Source organism: Drosophila suzukii, chromosome 3 (assembly GCF_043229965.1).
Source record: "Drosophila suzukii chromosome 3, CBGP_Dsuzu_IsoJpt1.0, whole genome shotgun sequence".
In the NCBI taxonomy this organism is placed as follows: domain Eukaryota; kingdom Metazoa; phylum Arthropoda; class Insecta; order Diptera; family Drosophilidae; genus Drosophila; species Drosophila suzukii.
In genome coordinates, this window is record NC_092082.1 from 1,015,583 (window position 1) to 1,032,958 (window position 17,376).

The 17,376-nt window shown below is 43.2% G+C and overlaps 6 protein-coding genes and 4 non-coding genes across 14 annotated transcripts; 3 read left to right on the forward strand and 7 right to left on the reverse strand.

Moving 5' to 3' along the window:
• Positions 1–1,912: 1,912 nt before the first annotated feature.
• On the reverse strand, positions 1,913–9,072 carry Sf3b3 (splicing factor 3b subunit 3). 3 transcript variants are annotated; one of them, XM_017079086.4, is made up of 12 exons: positions 8,923–9,072; positions 8,394–8,655; positions 7,392–7,757; positions 6,569–7,043; positions 6,141–6,475; positions 5,273–5,580; positions 3,124–5,098; positions 2,889–2,939; positions 2,618–2,664; positions 2,374–2,420; positions 2,140–2,189; positions 1,913–2,075 (listed from the first exon to the last, which is right to left on the reverse strand). In XM_017079086.4, exons 2-7 carry the CDS (start codon positions 8,617–8,619, stop codon positions 3,125–3,127), a joined length of 3,684 nt encoding a protein of 1,227 aa, XP_016934575.1. In that variant the 5' UTR covers positions 8,620–8,655; positions 8,923–9,072; the 3' UTR covers positions 1,913–2,075; positions 2,140–2,189; positions 2,374–2,420; positions 2,618–2,664; positions 2,889–2,939; position 3,124. The 3 variants fall into 3 exon arrangements, with proteins under 3 accessions (XP_016934575.1, XP_065720227.1, XP_016934576.1); XM_065864155.2 differs by lacking the exons at positions 6,141–6,475; positions 6,569–7,043; positions 7,392–7,757; positions 8,394–8,655; positions 8,923–9,072 and adding an exon at positions 5,856–5,958; XM_017079087.4 differs by lacking the exons at positions 1,913–2,075; positions 2,140–2,189; positions 2,374–2,420; ... (1 more) ...; positions 2,889–2,939; positions 3,124–5,098 and adding an exon at positions 5,856–5,963 and having other exon boundaries at positions 5,350–5,580.
• LOC118877185 (small nucleolar RNA Me28S-Cm788) lies at positions 2,263–2,335 on the reverse strand. The gene has a single exon (XR_005014125.1). It is a non-coding gene; the product is annotated as a small nucleolar RNA Me28S-Cm788 (small nucleolar RNA).
• LOC118877186 (small nucleolar RNA Me28S-Cm788) lies at positions 2,501–2,570 on the reverse strand. Its single transcript, XR_005014126.1, has one exon. It is a non-coding gene; the product is annotated as a small nucleolar RNA Me28S-Cm788 (small nucleolar RNA).
• On the reverse strand, positions 2,733–2,814 carry LOC118877187 (small nucleolar RNA Me28S-Gm3113). Its single transcript, XR_005014127.1, has one exon. It is a non-coding gene; the product is annotated as a small nucleolar RNA Me28S-Gm3113 (small nucleolar RNA).
• LOC118877184 (small nucleolar RNA Me28S-Gm3113) lies at positions 3,007–3,087 on the reverse strand. Its single transcript, XR_005014124.1, has one exon. It is a non-coding gene; the product is annotated as a small nucleolar RNA Me28S-Gm3113 (small nucleolar RNA).
• Positions 9,073–9,443: 371 nt separating the features above from the next.
• On the forward strand, positions 9,444–10,903 carry LOC108012535 (UPF0415 protein C7orf25 homolog). Its single transcript, XM_017077951.4, has 4 exons — positions 9,444–9,684; positions 9,740–10,066; positions 10,122–10,673; positions 10,737–10,903. Exons 1-4 carry the CDS (start codon positions 9,526–9,528, stop codon positions 10,812–10,814), a joined length of 1,116 nt encoding a protein of 371 aa, XP_016933440.3. The 5' UTR covers positions 9,444–9,525; the 3' UTR covers positions 10,815–10,903.
• An 85-nt stretch (positions 10,904–10,988) lies between these two features.
• Positions 10,989–12,050, forward strand: LOC108012401 (uncharacterized). Its single transcript, XM_070995691.1, has 2 exons — positions 10,989–11,187; positions 11,248–12,050. Exons 1-2 carry the CDS (start codon positions 11,164–11,166, stop codon positions 11,860–11,862), a joined length of 639 nt encoding a protein of 212 aa, XP_070851792.1. The 5' UTR covers positions 10,989–11,163; the 3' UTR covers positions 11,863–12,050.
• Positions 12,051–12,408: 358 nt separating this feature from the next.
• LOC108012400 (protein DPCD) lies at positions 12,409–13,262 on the reverse strand. The gene is made up of 2 exons (XM_017077760.4): positions 13,183–13,262; positions 12,409–13,111 (listed from the first exon to the last, which is right to left on the reverse strand). The coding sequence occupies exon 2, from the start codon at positions 13,096–13,098 to the stop codon at positions 12,430–12,432; it is 669 nt and encodes a 222-aa protein (XP_016933249.3). The 5' UTR covers positions 13,099–13,111; positions 13,183–13,262; the 3' UTR covers positions 12,409–12,429.
• Positions 13,263–13,703: 441 nt separating this feature from the next.
• On the reverse strand, positions 13,704–17,373 carry JMJD5 (Jumonji domain containing 5). 2 transcript variants are annotated; one of them, XM_017079364.4, is made up of 2 exons: positions 17,051–17,373; positions 13,704–16,999 (listed from the first exon to the last, which is right to left on the reverse strand). In XM_017079364.4, exons 1-2 carry the CDS (start codon positions 17,321–17,323, stop codon positions 16,073–16,075), a joined length of 1,200 nt encoding a protein of 399 aa, XP_016934853.3. In that variant the 5' UTR covers positions 17,324–17,373; the 3' UTR covers positions 13,704–16,072. The 2 variants fall into 2 exon arrangements, with proteins under 2 accessions (XP_016934853.3, XP_070851673.1); XM_070995572.1 differs by having other exon boundaries at positions 17,065–17,187.
• Positions 13,911–15,526, forward strand: LOC108013482 (B-cell receptor-associated protein 31). 2 transcript variants are annotated; one of them, XM_017079365.4, is made up of 2 exons: positions 13,911–14,414; positions 15,049–15,526. In XM_017079365.4, the coding sequence occupies exons 1-2, from the start codon at positions 13,911–13,913 to the stop codon at positions 15,229–15,231; spliced, it is 687 nt and encodes a 228-aa protein (XP_016934854.1). In that variant the 3' UTR covers positions 15,232–15,526. The 2 variants fall into 2 exon arrangements, with proteins under 2 accessions (XP_016934854.1, XP_065720102.1); XM_065864030.2 differs by lacking the exon at positions 15,049–15,526 and adding an exon at positions 14,901–14,966.
• Positions 17,374–17,376: the final 3 nt, after the last annotated feature.

The following is a 17,376-nucleotide window of genomic DNA, read 5'->3' on the forward strand; positions in this document are numbered from 1 at the left end:
TCTGTTCTATCCAGTGTCCAGTATGCAGTATCCACCATCAACTTCGCCATCCAGACTCCGGTCCAGACATCTGATTAAAATCTCGGCGTGTCCGGCAGAATTTCGCTGGAAATTCTTACACGCAAGCGGCGGACAGCTGAAAAGTTGCAGCGTTAACACCCATTTCTTTAAAAAAGTCCCCAGATCGTGGGGCATTTCGTGCGAAATTTTATCACGCAAGGCATTTGAGATGATAAGCATCTGCGGAACCGGGACGCTGCAAATGGGAATCCGAATCCGCGATCTTGCAAAGGAGATTGCGATCACCAAGCTCTGATATCGACGAATGCGCGCGGTCCAAACTCACGCCCCACAACAAAGGATCAGTGATGGTGAGGCCACCGAACTAAGTCAGAGACTCCGAAATACCACCTATGTAAATTTTACGTAGCAATAATAGTAATAATAATTTATAGAAGTTTTATAGTTATTATACAAATATTAAGAAAGCTCTTTAATTATTTAAATATCTTAAACAAAATAACACCTTCAACATTTTATTTTTTGTGTCAATACGTAAAACAACCTTAAATTCCAACTATCTTAAAAGAATGTATCTTATTGTTATCTGTTTATATTTTTATGAACTAGAAAGATGTAGAATTATAGTATAACTACCTAGCAAGCACAGTCCCCATTTCGACGGATAAACAGCCAACCTAACATCACTCTGAAGATTCGCAGACTGGGGACGCCTTTGTCTTATCTCCAGCTGGGCATCTGCTCATCTCCCCAGTCCCCATGTCTTCAAATCCCCGTATCCCCAACGCGCCCAGAAATCCGAGAAATGGCAACTGCTCCAAGGCGCCGCAGAAAGGGGCGTGGCAGGTGTTGCAGGGCAGGTTGTTTTCTTGTTCCTTTATTTTTTGGTCTGGGGGTGCCAAGTGTTTGCGCCAAGCGTTGATTGTCCTTATCGAAGGCACAGATCGCTTTGGCCAGGGGAACTGAGCAGAAAAGGCGGCGCGAACTGCATGCGTAGATGCCTCCTAGAGATCGCAGATTGCACTTGCGTGCCAGTCTGGCAAAAACAACCAAGAAAAAAGAGCAAAACCGAGAAAAACCAGTGCCAAGTGATGAATGTCCGTGTTATGCGATCTAATGATCTAGAAATGAAGTTAATAAATCGTTTAACCAGATGGCACACAGCTCTTTTTCGAGAGCGGAAAAGAGGCTGCTTGGCTGCTTCTGCGGATTCCTCGAGACCGAGACATCGGAACATCAGAGATGTCGGATTTTCGTATTTCGAACAACGTAAATTTAATATATACTCTATACAACGTATGTATATTTAAAAATTTGGGAGAAAACAGGTAATTCATTTTAATTTTAGGAAAATGACCCAAACATTTACTTTTAAGACCATAACGGAACCTTAGAAAACAGATTTTAAAAAAGTTATACAAATTTCTTTCGATAAAACAAATTTGAATTTAAGATTTAACTATATTTTTAAATTTTATTTTTACAATTGTATAAGAGAAAATACAAGATTTTTTAAGATTTAAGCTACCATCGAGGCAACCGTCCAGCACTGGTGCACTTGCCCCGTTTGGCAAGTGATCCGACCACCGGGCCGCCAGACAATTTGCATAACTACTGTGCTTATGCCGCAAACATAACAAATTACAACGATTTTGCGTACATGCCGGGCGGATGGAAAACGAGGCGTTTAGCAAATATCTGCCGTCCCATAACGGGACTCTGCGAGCCGGGAAAATGAAGAGCAGCGCAAACAAGGCCGAGATACAATAACCAAGACACATGGTAATGGCCATAATAAGGCCGCAACAGACAGGCGAACATCAGCTGGAATTATGCAAAATGGTCTCGTCTTCGCAGAAAACCCGACAACAAATCACCTCGCATTCCTCAGTTCGTTTAATTATTTTTATTTAGAAATTGCTTACACTACGATGATTATATTTAGGTTGTGCAAAATGTCGAATTTGCAACGCTTATGCTAATATAAATAGGCGGCAGTCGATTAGTGGTTGATTGGTGATTCAATGTGCAATTAGTAAGTAAGGATGTACAAACTGAAAGAGAAAGAACATACGAATTAGTTTTAATTTAATGCGGGGGTTTTAAATAACAACTTACCTAATGTATGATTTATTTTAAATTATGCGCCACATACCCCAACATAAGATCTGAAATGGAACAGAAGATATTGCACATTAATTTAAAGCTTTAAACATTTTTTAGCAATCCTTAAATACGTTTTTTAGCTCAGTTACTAATTTACAATCAAATCATTTCATTAGTCTAACATATGTAAATAACATCATTGAGTATGCTAATGATGTATTTTTTTGTGTTTTTTATATTTCTTACCTTGAAAACGGTCCTAATGTTAAGTCATTGAAATTTTCCAGATGCAACTGCAAACAATTAAATAATGTTTGTTTAATTAAAAGTTTATAAATTTCTAAGAAATCACAAACAAATAGTTATCTTGTAAATCTTCTCAGTTACTAATTTACAATCAAATCATTTCATTAGTCTAACATATGTAAATAACATCATTGTATTTCTAAAAAAAAAAAAGGAAATACATTAATATCGTTTTTATTCCTACCTTAAAAACGTTATGCGGGCAGCATTTGGCGATTTTGTCAGTTTGAACTGTAAGAATAGAAAAAAACGATTAAAAACTTGCTTTTCATATTAATTAATGAGGGTTTTAATAAATTTTTTATCAGAAAAAATAACTTTACACTAATCAAGTTTTTTCATAGGTGTCCCAAGGTAAATCGTAAATCATCATTTAAAAATTTTAAATTAATAAAAATTCTTTTGTTTTATTTTTTTTTAAGGTGCAGTTCATTTTACGACAAAAACCAACTTACCTAATCCAAAAAGGATAGTTCCAATTGAGCATCTTTTTTCTCTGGCTGGATCTGAAAAATATAGGGATTTGAAATTAGTTTTTTGTACAATAATAATAACAATAACTTATTTTTAAAGTTTTATCAGTAATTGAAATTTACGCTAATCAAGGTATTTCATAGGTGTCCCAAGGTAAAATAGCTATGTCATCACAAAAACTTAACAAACTTCTTTAGATTCTTGACTTCAACTCACCTTAGAAGGCATAGCGCGTGCGTATGTCCTCCAGCTTCTTGCAGATCTGATTGGGAGTGCGGAACATGTCCCCGGCGATACTCTTCTGTTTGGCTGCTTCAATGGACAGATACTGCTCGCAGAGATCGCCATCCAGAACATTTTTCACCGGATAATACGAGCTCCTATAACTGAGATGATCGCGTCCACAAAGTGGGGGATTCTCATTGCGCATGTGCATCTCCAAGTGCTGGAAGAAGTCGTAATCCTCGCGACTTGTAAATGGAACAAATGCTCCAACAGTCCCACTCAATGTGGCGTATATAAGGGCCTCGGATCCTCCAGGAATAAGAGTTGCTTTCTGGAGCGACATGATGATCTCGCCCACATGGAAGGAGCAAATGTTCTCCGACTTCTGAGAAGCACCAGACAACAAGCCACGATCCCATAGAGATTTAGTGCCTGTGGGATCCTCATCCACATCATCAGTCACCGAGTGAGGCAGTCTCTGAATGCTCAGGTTACCAAACTTATCAGCAATGGCTATGGTATCGTAATCCAGCAGAGTAGTGGCTGTCACCCACCGGGGATGAGTGTCATCGGCGAAAATGATCAATTGATTCTCCGCGCGACGGTAGCGTATAAAAAATACAGATTCCTGGACATCCGAAACGTAAACCCGATGACCCATGGCTTGGATATTCACAATCTGGTAGGGAATGTGTTTGTTCTCGCACTTGCGCAGCATTTTCTTCTTGCCGTAATCATAGATCCTCAACATTCGTCCGCAGCCAGCCAGCAAACGACCCTGGAAGCCACACAAGGCTCCCGGAATCTCATCGATCTCCGTGCGATGCATGAACTCCAGGCTAGAGCAGGTGGGATCGATTTTGTAGATATCTATGCAGCCGCCTTGGGAAATCCTGGGATTCAGCTGCAGATCCTTGGCGATTCCCACAGCTAGATAGTACCGACCATCTGCTGCTATGGAGAACTTCAGCATGGCCATAGACATAATGGCCTCGTTTTGGGTGAGTGGCACACTGAACATCGTCTGGCCGTGCATGGCGTCCAGACAACGGATTTGCGAGGCCCACAGACCCAATCCGGCTTTGGGTGACGAGAACACATCCTCGGGAAGGACTTCGCTGATGAAGGCATTGGCCATTTCGCGGGCCAACTCCCTCTCCTCATCGCCTGCCGCACTGCGCATCTCCTCGGCCATCTGCTCCTTTCGAGCGGTTTTCGTATCCTCTGTGTAGGCATTGTGATCAGTTTCTGCAATCAGCATGCGACCCGTGTCCGGGTGGATAACAAAGGTTCGGGGAGTGTACTGCAGTGGGAATGCCACTTGATTGAATACCGCTCCCAGCTTTTCCAACGCCAAGATCCTCAAGGTGTTGGTGGATATGGCCACAATACCTTCGCTGCACTGTTCACTGGAGAAACCGGAAGCATACTCCAGGGTTTCGTAGGACAGAGGCGTCAGATGGAATCGGTTTTGGTGGTAGTACGATAACCAGGTTCTGCTGGACATGGCCAGAACAGCTTCTGCGCCCTGCATCTTGATCCGGAAGAGTTTCACAGGACGGGAACCTAGATAACGTGTTCTAGTATCTGCTAAATCTCCAGAAACAGGATCCAAAACAGTCCTCAGCAGGACACCGTTGCTCAGGCCAATGTTCAGATAAATGGTTCCCTTGTTGTTGCCACTTCGCTGGGCGGGAGCATCCTCATCCAAGGCTCCTTGGGTCGTACTCTCTGTGTGACCCATTTCGACCAAGCAAAGGGATTCGGCTGGCGAAGGCAACGCTTGCATAGAGCAGGGAGTCAGGCAGTTGTTGGGATCCAGGGATAGGATGCGCACGGTATTATCCGCAAGTCCAACGGCCAAGAACCAGGATCGCTGCTCACCCTCTGGAACAGTTCCCAGGGCCATGCACATGATCTCAGCCGGCATTTCAGAGCGTTCGGTGTACTCGTTCAGCTCTCCAGTCTGCAAGGACAAAGTATCTTTATTAGTTTTATAATGCTTAAAGGTCAATGGTCTTGCTTGATTTTAAAGCTCAGCACTGCAGGACACATAGTGTCTCAACATGATTGTTCTTTTCGTGTTTTTGTCATCAGAGCAAGATAATCTGAACTTCTATATTTATTATAGTATGCTTACCGGATCCATTTCGAAGTAAACCAACTCCCTGCCCGACAAGGTGATGACCACCTGGCGCTGGTTAACGGCACACTTGGTGATCGACTTCTTTCCCGGAGCCTTCCACTCGTTCACACGCTTATCGGACCGGATATGCCGAATGCCATCGGGGTACACCTGGACCAAGGCATCGTCGCCCAGGGCGGCGCAACAAAGTGTGGGCGTGGTGCCCAGGAAACCACTGTCCGTGACTTCCTCAACGGTCTCGCCAATACTCAGAACCAGAGTGGCATTCACGAAGGACACGATGATGTAGGCGTCGAACTCGTCTAAAAGTAGGGGAACAGAATAGTAATTTGATGGTGAGTATTCGGAAAACAAATCAACTAGCAAAAGAGATTTGCCTATCAAATGGGACATTGAATAATCAGTTTATCAAGTTGTAATCAATGGATAATTCAGCTGAAACACGGTTGATAAATATCGCATCATGTTCAATGTCCGACCGGCTTAAATATAGCTTTGTATGTTCTGTTTTTTTTTTTTTGTGGGTAGTAGTAGTAGTATCTGTTTGACTTATGAGCTGCAGTAAATGTTGCCTTACCTATCGCTTCACAAAAGACAATTTAAATTTACACAAACGAGAGAAAGTTCTCTTAAATCGCTTGTCTTTTTCGATAGTTCACACAATTTGACGTCTGTGTTTAAGCGCCTGAAATAAGAGAGAACTGGTGGTTGATATCTTGTGGGACTTGTTTGGAATCGTGTGTAAAGCTAGGTGTAATCTATATCTCGATCTGTATCAATGCACCAGTTGAGTTATTAGCCACGTTTCATTCTTAGTCTTATCTTAGCTTAGGAATTATGATTTATATGAGTGGACACTCACCATCAGCTCGTTTTTTCACAGTCCAAACCGCATTGGGATTACCGGGCAGTTCAGACACGGCCATCTCGGAGACCTCCAGACCGTGGCGGAGGACTCGCAGAGTGGAACGAGGTCCTCGGCCGCAAAGGACGTACAACTGAGGGGTGTCCTCGTTGGCAAGATCGGCCACCTGCGAGGTGATGATCGGGGCAAACGAGGGCAGTTCGTCCACCAAAACCAGGTTCTTCAGGGCACGTGGCGCAAAGAAGAAGGTTTCACCCTCCTCCAAAGGCATGGCGGAACTGAACTCCGGCTCGTCATCATCGTCACCCAGGTGGGCAATTTGGTAGAGGTAGCTAAAAGTGAAAGAAGAGTTTTAATTAGTATCTTCCATAAAAATAAATGTAGCAAAATTAAGCAATTTAGCAATATTAGAAGTAGACACTTACTGGTTGCCAAACTCGCTAGCCACGAACAGGAAACCAGTCTTCAGCACACACATGGCCGTTGCCGGAGGCACTGTATCGAAGTACTTCAGCTTGATCTCGGACACCACATCATCGTCCGTCTCCAGAGTGATCTTGAAGATGTCTCCCTGCTCCGTTTGCAGGAGAAAGAAGTACATGCTCTTGGTGCGATGTGTGGCCGAGCAGATGAAGATCATGCCCCTTTCGGGGTCATCCAGATCATTTCTCCTGCGCGGGATGGGACAACGGATGTCGTGTTGATCGCCGAGATTCTTGTAGGTCAGATAGTTCTCTGAGCAGATGAGCACACCCGAGGGTCCATCATTGCCACCAGGCACAGAGACCAAGAAATTGGCGTGCTCTTCCAAGGGCTCCGAGTATTTGCGAACCACGTGGTTCAAGCCGAGATCCAACTCGTAGAAAGTTAGCGTCTGCTGAGTGCGCTGGGCGGCGTCACCTGGAATAAACAGATGGGTTATAGGTTAGTAATAAGTCTACAAATTGTATTAATTACTAGCAGTACTGAACTATTCAAAATATTCACATAAAACTAAGGATTTCTGATAAAGAATCTTTGTAATACAAAGAACAAGAATATTTGGCTATAAAAATAATAATTTCTTGGATTTTGAAGTGTGGGTCACAAATCAGTGAAGTGTTGCTAGGCAATTACAGCAACACCAATGGTTCAGTGATCGCGATTTATCTGGCACTTAGTACAGGCAGTGTTCGTGGTGGGAACTCCACTAAAACTGTGAATAAAAGCGCCTTCTTCCGGTAAAAAATAAAATGCAACGATGCCTACCTGATGGATCCATGTCGGCCTCCTCGTAGTCGATCTCCAGGCAGGCAAACATGGGATTATCGAAGCCCACGTCAACGCCCACCATGTGATAAGTCAGGGTGTTCGACTTGTGGGCCTCCAGAGGCGAAGAGATCGTCAGACGAGCCTGTGTGTCCCGATTCATGATGTAGGCCAGCTTTTGCTTCTCCACGGCGCCAATCATCACGGCTCTTCCTTTGGGATCAATGGCGAAATACTGGCCAGGCACAATCCGCCGACATCCCGACTTTCCAAATGTCTCCTGGTGCACCTTCTCGAGAGCATTTTTGGAGGGTATATACTCAAGGATCACAATGCGACCGGAGTCCGAACCAGCGACTATGTAGTCTGGAAATTATAAGGAAATTCTACATATTAGACAAGTGTATTTTATTTCTTTCGTACTTAATATGTAAGTAATTAATATTGTAACTCGAAGTTTCAATTCGCCATTCCGTTGAGTTGGTTTATGGCAAATGCGACGCCAAGTCTTTCGATTTTTCTCGCACTTAGACACGTTGTAAGGTCTTACTGGGGTCAACTAGTAAAGGGTTGCCTCAATAGGGATTTGTGCGGCTCGGAAATGTTTTGAAAATTTCTTATAATTAGGATATATGTTAACTGGGAGAAGCTTTAGGTGTTGCCTAGTTTTCAATAAATCGGCTTTATGCAAGAGTTCCAGATCGTTCTTAAAACCAGGCGGGGCCTGGTTTTATAGAATTCATAGGGTGGTCTGCAGACATAAAAAAACGTGGGAATCACTAGGGGGCTTTAAAATACATAATGATGTCATTTAAAATTCAAAATTATGACCTCTGGGTCACACGTGTTTTATACTTTTTACGATGTGAATATACGAGTCCTATTTTCTACACGATTCTAACTGATTGCTCCAGTTTTATAGATTGTGGTAGAACTAGCATTATAACCTACTTTAAGCAAAAGTTTCTCCCAATTAACATGATAATATCGAACAAATCTCACCTTTGGTTCCGCCAGTCAGTCGGAAGGCCATCAGGGCGCGGATGCACCCGAAGATTTCCGTGGAGAGGAGGGTGTGCACCTTTCCGGTATTCGAGTCGGGACGGAGGAGCTCCAGCGACTTGCCACGTGACAGGAGAACCTCCTGCTGCTTGCCGCCGGAGAAGTTGCCGTGGACCGCGTGGGTCACCCCCGTGCCCTTTTGCAGGGTCAGATTGTACAGATACATGGTGCAGCTCTACACTTTCTTCACTTTGGTCCAAAACTACAAGTAGAAGGCACATTTGAGGTTAGGTACAGTCGCCGACAAAGGTCACTAAAACACCCCTGTTTTAGGGCATTTATTTTGTACTACTTTGAAAACCATGGCCACAGTATGGGAAGTCGTGTCGCCTAACGATGCTAGTAAGCAGCATTTATTTCTTAATTTAGCACGCTTCAAATGCGACCAAAGCACAGACATTTCTGATTTCTGGAGATACTTCGTGCGGAAGACGCTTAAATATAGTTGAAATCGGGTGTATTTGTTTACCTTCTGCCGGTTAAATGGGTGATTTAGCACATTTAACCCGCGATGCCTTCGGATTAGAATTTTCTGATTACTCAGACGACTCCATTTTTCACATCCGTTCTGTTCGCCGAAAAAAAGTGAAAGAATACATGTGTAGAAATTAGTGAGGCCGTTGAGAAATATATTTTAAATGCCATTTTAATTCATTCCAAGCGGTCACACTAATAATCGGTATGTCCATATCGATAGCTAACCTCTAGAAGTGGTGCATCGTTATCGTGCTGCGTTGCCAGACTTACGCATATAAATGTATTGATATCGATAGGTTACCTTCAGGATGTCGCCAAAATTCTAGTTTTTTCTGAAAATAAGATGGATTACAATGCAATACTAAATGCAATTTTAACGGTTATATATGAAAATATTTAATTACTGTTATATGAGGTTCCACTTTCCGCTAAAGCGAAGTTGTAGTGACTTTCATCGCCTTTTTCTCGGTGATGTATTTCTTATGGGAGATAAGTTGCTGATGCTAAAACCCGTCTGTCTGAACAGGGTAGTTGTTTAACAGCTGACAGTTGAAAACATTTATTTCGTGATTATTGTTTATATTGCTGAACTAAAATGGAGGAGAAGACGGATCAGGAAAAGCTCTACGAAGAAGCCTACAAGAAGGTTAAATTGGGCGAGGAACTGAAAAAGGCGTTAATAGACTTCGAAGAGCTTCCGGGAGTCAGCAAAGTGCAGAGAAAAATTCAACAGGAACTAAAGTTTCTTAATAAGGTACTTCTTTGCTATATAATTCTAGAAAGTTTTACTAGTTTACGTTTTCTTCAAGGTGATTACCACAAAGTCCGTTAAGGAACACCACATCACCAGCAGTAACTTCGTCTACTACGATTTCCTGATCAAAACTCTGCGCTTGCAACAAGGAGTGGTCGATATTAATGCCGTTTTCCGACTGGAATCTAGAGACAATCCTCTGAGGGTCGATATAGTGGCCAACAATGGCCTGAAATGGGTAAAGGTGATAGCCAGAAACTCGAAATCCGTGGAGGATGCCGCCAGGGGATGTGTGAGCATCGGAGCCCGGAGTGTTTTGGACCAGGCGGAGGACTACCTCGAGGCCAGTGAACTCAGTTTCTGCATGTTCCAGAGGCCAAAGGTAGTCTTTTATTTAAAAAGCTCTTGAAAAGGTGTATTCATCGTTGCCTTTTTAGATAGTATTTTACTTCTCCAACAAAATAGAGGACTCTTTGCATGAGGAACTCCTGGAAATGGGGGTGCAAACAGCTTCTTTGGACTCACCCGACAGTGATTTGGATCAGTATGACACCACCTCGAATGAATTAAATCTGGATGTGACCACTTTACTGGCCTATGTAAGTGCCCTGACCAATGGGTCGGCCAATTGGGTCTACAAGGAGCCCCTCCTCACTGAACAAGCAGAAAGGGAAAGAGCCTCGCCGCTGAAGCCGCTTCTGGAGAAAATCATTGAGGGAAAGACCCTGGTCTGCTGCCAACTAGCCTACGATGCCTTCCAAAGTATTTTAGATATTGTCGGCGGCGAGGGCGAAAGAAAGCGCGCCGAGGAACTGATGAAAAGGGTTACCGTGTTTCCGGATGTTGAGACTATACCCGAGGAATTCTCCCACATACGTTTCACTGCCAATGTGAACGAGCGAAGTCTGAAAATATTTAGTTTTGGCATGGCCAGACAAATTTTTACCGTGACTTCGAATAAGGCCTTTGTAAGATCAGCTAAAATGCAGGTTAGTCTTGTGTATCGTCGGAATAAAAATAATCGTACTTAGCTTATATTTTGCATATTACAGGGTATCAATGTGCCTGTGTTTGTCCACGCTTCTGTCGCCCTTACTGAGGGTAAGCAGGCCACAGGAAGACCCCTTTAAAGGGCAATAGGTGTTGACTATTTAAATATTTTATATGATTTTCATTTTACAAAAAAGTCTATTAAAATAAATGTTACATTAAATTTGAATTTGATAGTTTTTAAACGATATATTTGAGCTATCGATAGGGTTGCTAACCGAGTTGCCACATCTCGCACAGAAAACATATGTAAACCAAAGAGAAATTGGGGGAAATTGCGTTCTTGTACAAGAACAAGTGTATTAATTGTTTTAAACAAAAGACAGCACCTTTAAAAACTAGGTTAATAGCATTTGGCTACCTGGGATCCTAAATTATACAATAAGATATATTTTAACTGAAATTCAACAGAGGTAAGCGGGAAAAGTCATGGACTGCGCACCCCTTAATTTGGTAAGAATAAAAAATTCCGTTTTACTCAGTTATAAAAGTAGTTATTTTACATAATCACAGGCTCACTTCCACGAGCGAAGGTCGGAGCGTTTTATACGCAATCATCGCTACGAGGAGGCCATAAAAGCCCTGGAAACCTCGCTTATTTACATGCAGGATGCCCAAAAACGGGTGGCTCTGCCCAAATCCAGGGAAGTTTTGGACACATTGACCCTGGATTTCCAACGAAAACTGCGCCAAATTGAGATGAGGAAAACCCAGCATGGCTTAAATAAGCTAAAGGACTTTGCACCCTTGAAGGAAACCAGTCCCATGTTGCCTCTCCGCCCGGAAAACGGCGCCAGTGCAGCTGGAGGATCTGCGCAGTCGGTGGCTAAGGCGATCGACAAAACGGTCCAGGACTTCGATGCCAAGTTTACCTCATCATTGGTGGCAAGGGCCCCAAACTCATTGGCCAACTCGGAGCCCCAAATGGAGACGCTGAAGAGGAGCGACCCTGCCAAGGATGAGGATGGACGAGACCCATATGAGCACCGACTGACGGGCAGCGGGGATCTGGACTTGCCCTCTCTGGCTCCCTTGGAGTTGCCCTCCTTCGATTATAGCCTGTTCACCAGTTCGTCAGCTCCTTCGCTGGCCAGTTATGCCGGCATGGCCGAGAGTTTCCAGAAATAGTAGTGGGATTGTAGGTTTCAAGGCTCTTGAGAACCACAGACTTTGGTTAATTTCGTTTAACTTCGGAAGATCTCTTTAAAACACTGTGCCCTTGAGTCCAAATTTAATTAAGCTCTAAAAAAGGTTATACTATTAGGTTTACCTATTCTTGATTTTGTTCAGAATTAAAAGGTTAATTTAAAGTGTCACAGATAGTTTGTAGTTCAGATTTAACACGGAATGACTTATCAGAACACAACAAATTAAAGTAAATAAAACATAAATTAGGTAATATTTAGCAAAAATATTTTGGAATGATTTAATATTATTCACAAGTGTGCAAATTAATATTTAAATAAAATTAAAAATAAATATAAACGTTCGGCATTACTCTTTGGAATAGAATCTAATGATACTCTTCAAATATATATTAAAAGATCCACATTTTTAAGAAGCTACCCATCTGCATAAGTCATCACATGGACTAATCCAAACCCCTAACAGAACTGGTAAAATATAGGAAGCTTCACTTCACACCCATCAAAAATATAACAATAAAATGCTATATACATGTACGATCTACGTCATTTATTTGGCCATCAGACCCTTGAGCAAGTCATCCATGTCCGTTTCGGTTTCGACATTTTTGAGTAGGAGCAGGACCTGGGCCTCCATTTCGCAGAGGATGGCTGGCTTCTGGTATGTTATAATCAGGGTGTTGAACTGGTGGTGCACGGAGAGGCTCTCCTGCGCGGGCTTGACCCCACAGCGGTCCAGGTCCGGAATGGGGATGACTTTGTAGTACTTCTTGTTTGTGGTGCGCACGATTATGGCGCGCTTTTCGGGGTCGGCGGTTACATTGTATATGTCCAGAGAATAGGGCATGTTGCGGATGCGCCACTCGATGTTCTTCTTGGTAACCCGTTTGGTGAGGAGGGGAGCAGTGTTGCTCTCCCGCAGGGTGAAATCCCCTCCAGAAATCGAGTCTGCATCGTCGCCGGACCCCTGGGATTTGTTTCCCGACCAATTCAGCTGACGGGGCTCCTCGCCCAGTTCGATTTCCCAATCCGACTCTCCCATTATCTTGTTGCTTTTGGACTTCCAGGCCCTCCTCTGCACGATTCCCGTGTCCATGTTGTACTCCTCGGCCATTTGCCTGCCGTCCGGAAACTTATAGAGCACCTTGCGTGCCCGCCCGCTAATCATAGAGTTCTTCTCCGCCGACTGCAGGTAGTTAAGCCAGTTCTGGTAGGACATCTCGGGGAATTATCTGTTTCCGATTCCGGGGATTAGAAATTGAGAACTGAACTGATTCTAATTGGGGAGAAAATTTAAACGCACATTTCGGTGGCAACCTGGAAACCTGGCAACCCGGCTGTCAGTTTGTTTACATCGCAAACAGAGCTGCCAACGTGTGCGGTGATTTGAAAAAGTATTTATCTTGCTTTTTTATCATAACAAAACCGTTATTTATAAAATTTATGTCAAGAACAATTTCTTTATAAAAATAAATTCTTATTTAAACAAATCCAGCGTAACAGGTTCTATTAAGTTTTACTTGCGTTAAAAACTTCAAATACATTTTACAACATATTAACATAAGGCATAATATGTTCGAAAAATATTTAATATTTACATTATTAATTTTTATTAAAATGATTATTTTATTAATTTGCATATTTTTTTATACGACTTACATATAAACTCATGTGTTCATCTTAAAGTAAATTAATTTCCTATTAGCTATTTTTCTGGCTTTTTGGTTTACAGCTAATTGCGTAGCACGAGTTGGCAGCACCGTCGGCACACAAAAAAAACAGAGTTGACGTGGCCGCGCAGTGACTACATAAAATATTCGCATATTTCATCACGGCAGCGATTTAATTATTGCTATTTAAAGTAAGCAGCAGGCTCTCCGGCCGTAGTTTAAAAATAGCCACAAGATCGCCAGTCGGGAATCCGTAGAACTACCAGCTAACTTGGACACATTTTTCAGGCACATTTGCAGACGGCAGCCGTGAAAAAGTAAAACTCGAAATCGAAAAACGGGAATTAATTAAACATCAAAAATGAGTTTGGTTTGGACTTTGATCGCTGGATTCCTCTACGCGGAAATCGCCCTGGTCCTTTTGCTGGTTTTGCCCGTGGCAAGTCCCTACAAATGGAACCGCCTCTTCAAGTCCAAGTTCCTGTCCATGCTGGGCCAGCAGGCGCACATATACTTCTTCCTGATCATGGGACTCCTCGTCCTGTTCCTCCTGGAGGCCATTCGCGAGATGAGGAAGTACTCCAACTATGAGCAGAGCGGAGAGGTGCACCTGAACGTGGAGATGCAGCACAGCATGAAGCTGTTCCGCGCCCAGAGGAACTTCTACATCTCCGGGTTCGCCATCTTTCTGGTCCTGGTCATCCGGCGACTGGTCTCCCTGGTATCTGCCCAGGCCAACCTGCTCGCCCAGAGCGAGGCCTCCATGAAGCAGGCCCAAAGTGCCACCGCGGCCGCCAGGTCGCTGATGGAGGACAAGAAGACCGAGAAGGCCAAGGAAGCCGGCGAGGACACCACTTTGATCGAGGTGAGTCCGTCTGTTTACCACCTGCATCCGATCCCCAGGAATGGCATGTCTAGAGAGCTAACACATAAGACTTTGGAGTTCAATTGGCTACTACCAGCTGTAAAGATATGGCAATGCATATAGAAGGTGTGGTCAAAATATAGGGTAGTCATATAGTCGATGGGAAGAAAGTATCGTAAATTCAATGCTTTCTGCAAAAATGTCCATGGTAATATTATACATTCATCTAACAACTATGATTTCTCGTAAATTTCCTATATCTTAAATATCGATTCGATTTATTCCGACTGGTCTTATCATAAACATATACCGAAAGCAGTTGGATGACTGCAAAAAATTACTCATTAAGATAAAATTTGGTCATAGGATTACTTTTGTTTTGACCGCACCTGAACGTTTTGAAACCACACCCAAACACAAAGTTGGGCCTTGAAAAACCGAAGCCACTACTCGAAATTTCAAACCTCTTGTTAACTCTTTAAACAGCTGTCAAGACTGCGGAGACGTGTGCAAGGACTCACCGCCCGAGTGTCCTAAGTATCCCCACCTAGAGCCCCCACCTCATAACCATTCCCAAACACTCGAACCGAACCAAAACCCAATCGAAACTCAAAACGAAATCCGAATTTTGCAGCTCAACAAGTTGCGCGAACGCGTCCAGGAGCTCACCGGCGATCTGAACCGCGAGAAGAAGGACAAGGAGGCGGTCAAGTCGCAGGCCGAGAGCCTCAACCGCGAGTACGACCGACTCACCGAGGAGTTCAGCAAGCTGCAGAAGAAGATCACCATCGGCGGAGCCGGAAACAAGGATGATTAAGGTCTCTGGAACCGAGTCCAACATTTAAATAACGATAAGACTTATAACGTGGCGGTGGGCAGCGAAAGCAGGCACATTTAAAAAGATTATACACGATTTCAAATCGATAAAATGCACACACATCTTAATGTTAATCATCATACACACCTTTCTACCCATTGATAACGATAGTGGGGCTTATTGATAATGTTTTTGCCTGAAATTCTTTGTATTTAATTCGTATGTGTTAAGTTTTGTTTGCCACAGTAACACACCCAAAAAGCGTCGTGGCTATTAAAAGAACAACCATTAAGTACTCCTCCAGTTTCGATCGATTCGATGACTCATTATTCGGCGGATAGTCCACATCATGTCTGATTCGTATCACTGCAATGACGTCAGAGGGCAACCTGTTTGCTTAGCTGCCGGTCAATGGTCGATTAGAAAGGAAGTCGGATTGAACTATTTTTAATTTTGCGATCATTACTCAGAAATGTATTTGAATTTCCAAGTATAGGATATTTACGAGGAAGAACCTATTGGAATTATCTAGGTCTTCCTAAGCAGTTTTTGTGAATGCTAATTTGTAGGCTTCGTTTTGAGGTTTTGATATGGAAAACCAACACAAACCACTCAAACATTTTGATTGTCAAGGTTTAATATTAAAATTATTTTTATTTCGCATTGCAAAAATATTATCTTTTTTCAATTCTCTATATTTGAAATAGGTTTTTAATATTAGACGACTGAATCTGTACTCTAGAACAACCAATCAAATACTCTTTGGTTTCGTTAGCTTCAAAACTTTAATCACAAACAGGTCCTATAAAAAGAGAGTGTCAAATAAATGCAATTAATAATTCTACTCCCACCAGAAGCTTACAGAGAAGCTGGGGGCCTCAGATCTCACATAGTGCCACCATTTGGGTGGCATGTACAAACAGTCGCCAGGTTGAAGGAGCAAGTGGTAGAACTTGACCTTCTCCACTAAGGGGTATGTTTCCAGATCCAGTTGGGAGACATCTATTTGGGATGTATTAGCTAGGAACTCGCTTTCGTGGGGATACAGATTCTCGGTATCTTCCGGAGCAGCCAATATAATCCTCTTAGAGCCGAATACTTGGCATAGTAAGTTATGCTTGGGATCGTAATGCATGGGTGAAATGGTTCCAGCTGGTCCCAGCCAGGCTTTTATGTCCACAGCTCCCGGGGGATCCTCTTTGCTTATGGAACAGTAGTCGGGAATGGATATGTCTCCTTTGAGCGCTGGTATCTGGGAGAAGAGTTCGTGCTGGGCGAGATATTCGATGTCCTGGGGGCTCTTACTCCTATCTCCTCCGAATTGCCTTCTTAAGAAGTCGCGGATCCTCACCAGCTGCTGCGACCACTCATCGCTGGCATAATTGGAACCTATTTCTATGGGCACCGTGCGATTGCCGGCCACTTGGAGAAGGTAATTGAGATCCAACCACTTATGCAGAGCAGGCCAATGTTGGATGGTGTTTAGAAGGAGTGTGGGTTGTCCTGCCTGAAAGCACTTTGTTTGGAACTCTTGTAAGCTGGGAGCTTCTAGTTGAGGTATATCACAGGTGCAGGATATTCGTTTTAATGACTCCAGAATGGGCAGGTTTCCGGAATCCTCTGATCTCCCCTTATCCAGGTAATCCATCAGGGCGACTTTCAGTTCGCTCCAATCCTCCATGCAGCCTAATAGTTGAGCCTCATCCAGGATCCCACTGCATAGCTCCTTTTGAGCAGGACTCGAGCTCTCAAGAAGTAGGAAACAAATCTAAGAAATTTATTTTCAGTTAGGATAGCTTGAAACATATATACACCATACCTTAAAGTAGCAACCTATGGCGTATATTTTCCTGGTATTTAAAGGAACCCTGCTAAAGTGTCCTGTGTGTATGCGTTCCCAGTTCCTATCCACTAAAGCACATATAAGGTATCTGGTCTCCTCTTCCCCGGAATCTCCTCTGGACTGGAAGTTCTCAATGTAACCCGTGGCTCTTTTGAGTATGTAGCGTGCCTCGACTTCGCCCTGAATCACATTTTCTATATCCACCCATCGGGGAAGCAGTTTCGTCAGCTCCAAAAACGTAGAATCCATTGAATGTTTACTTGTAAAACATTCTGAATAGCCATATGTTTTATATTAGCTTA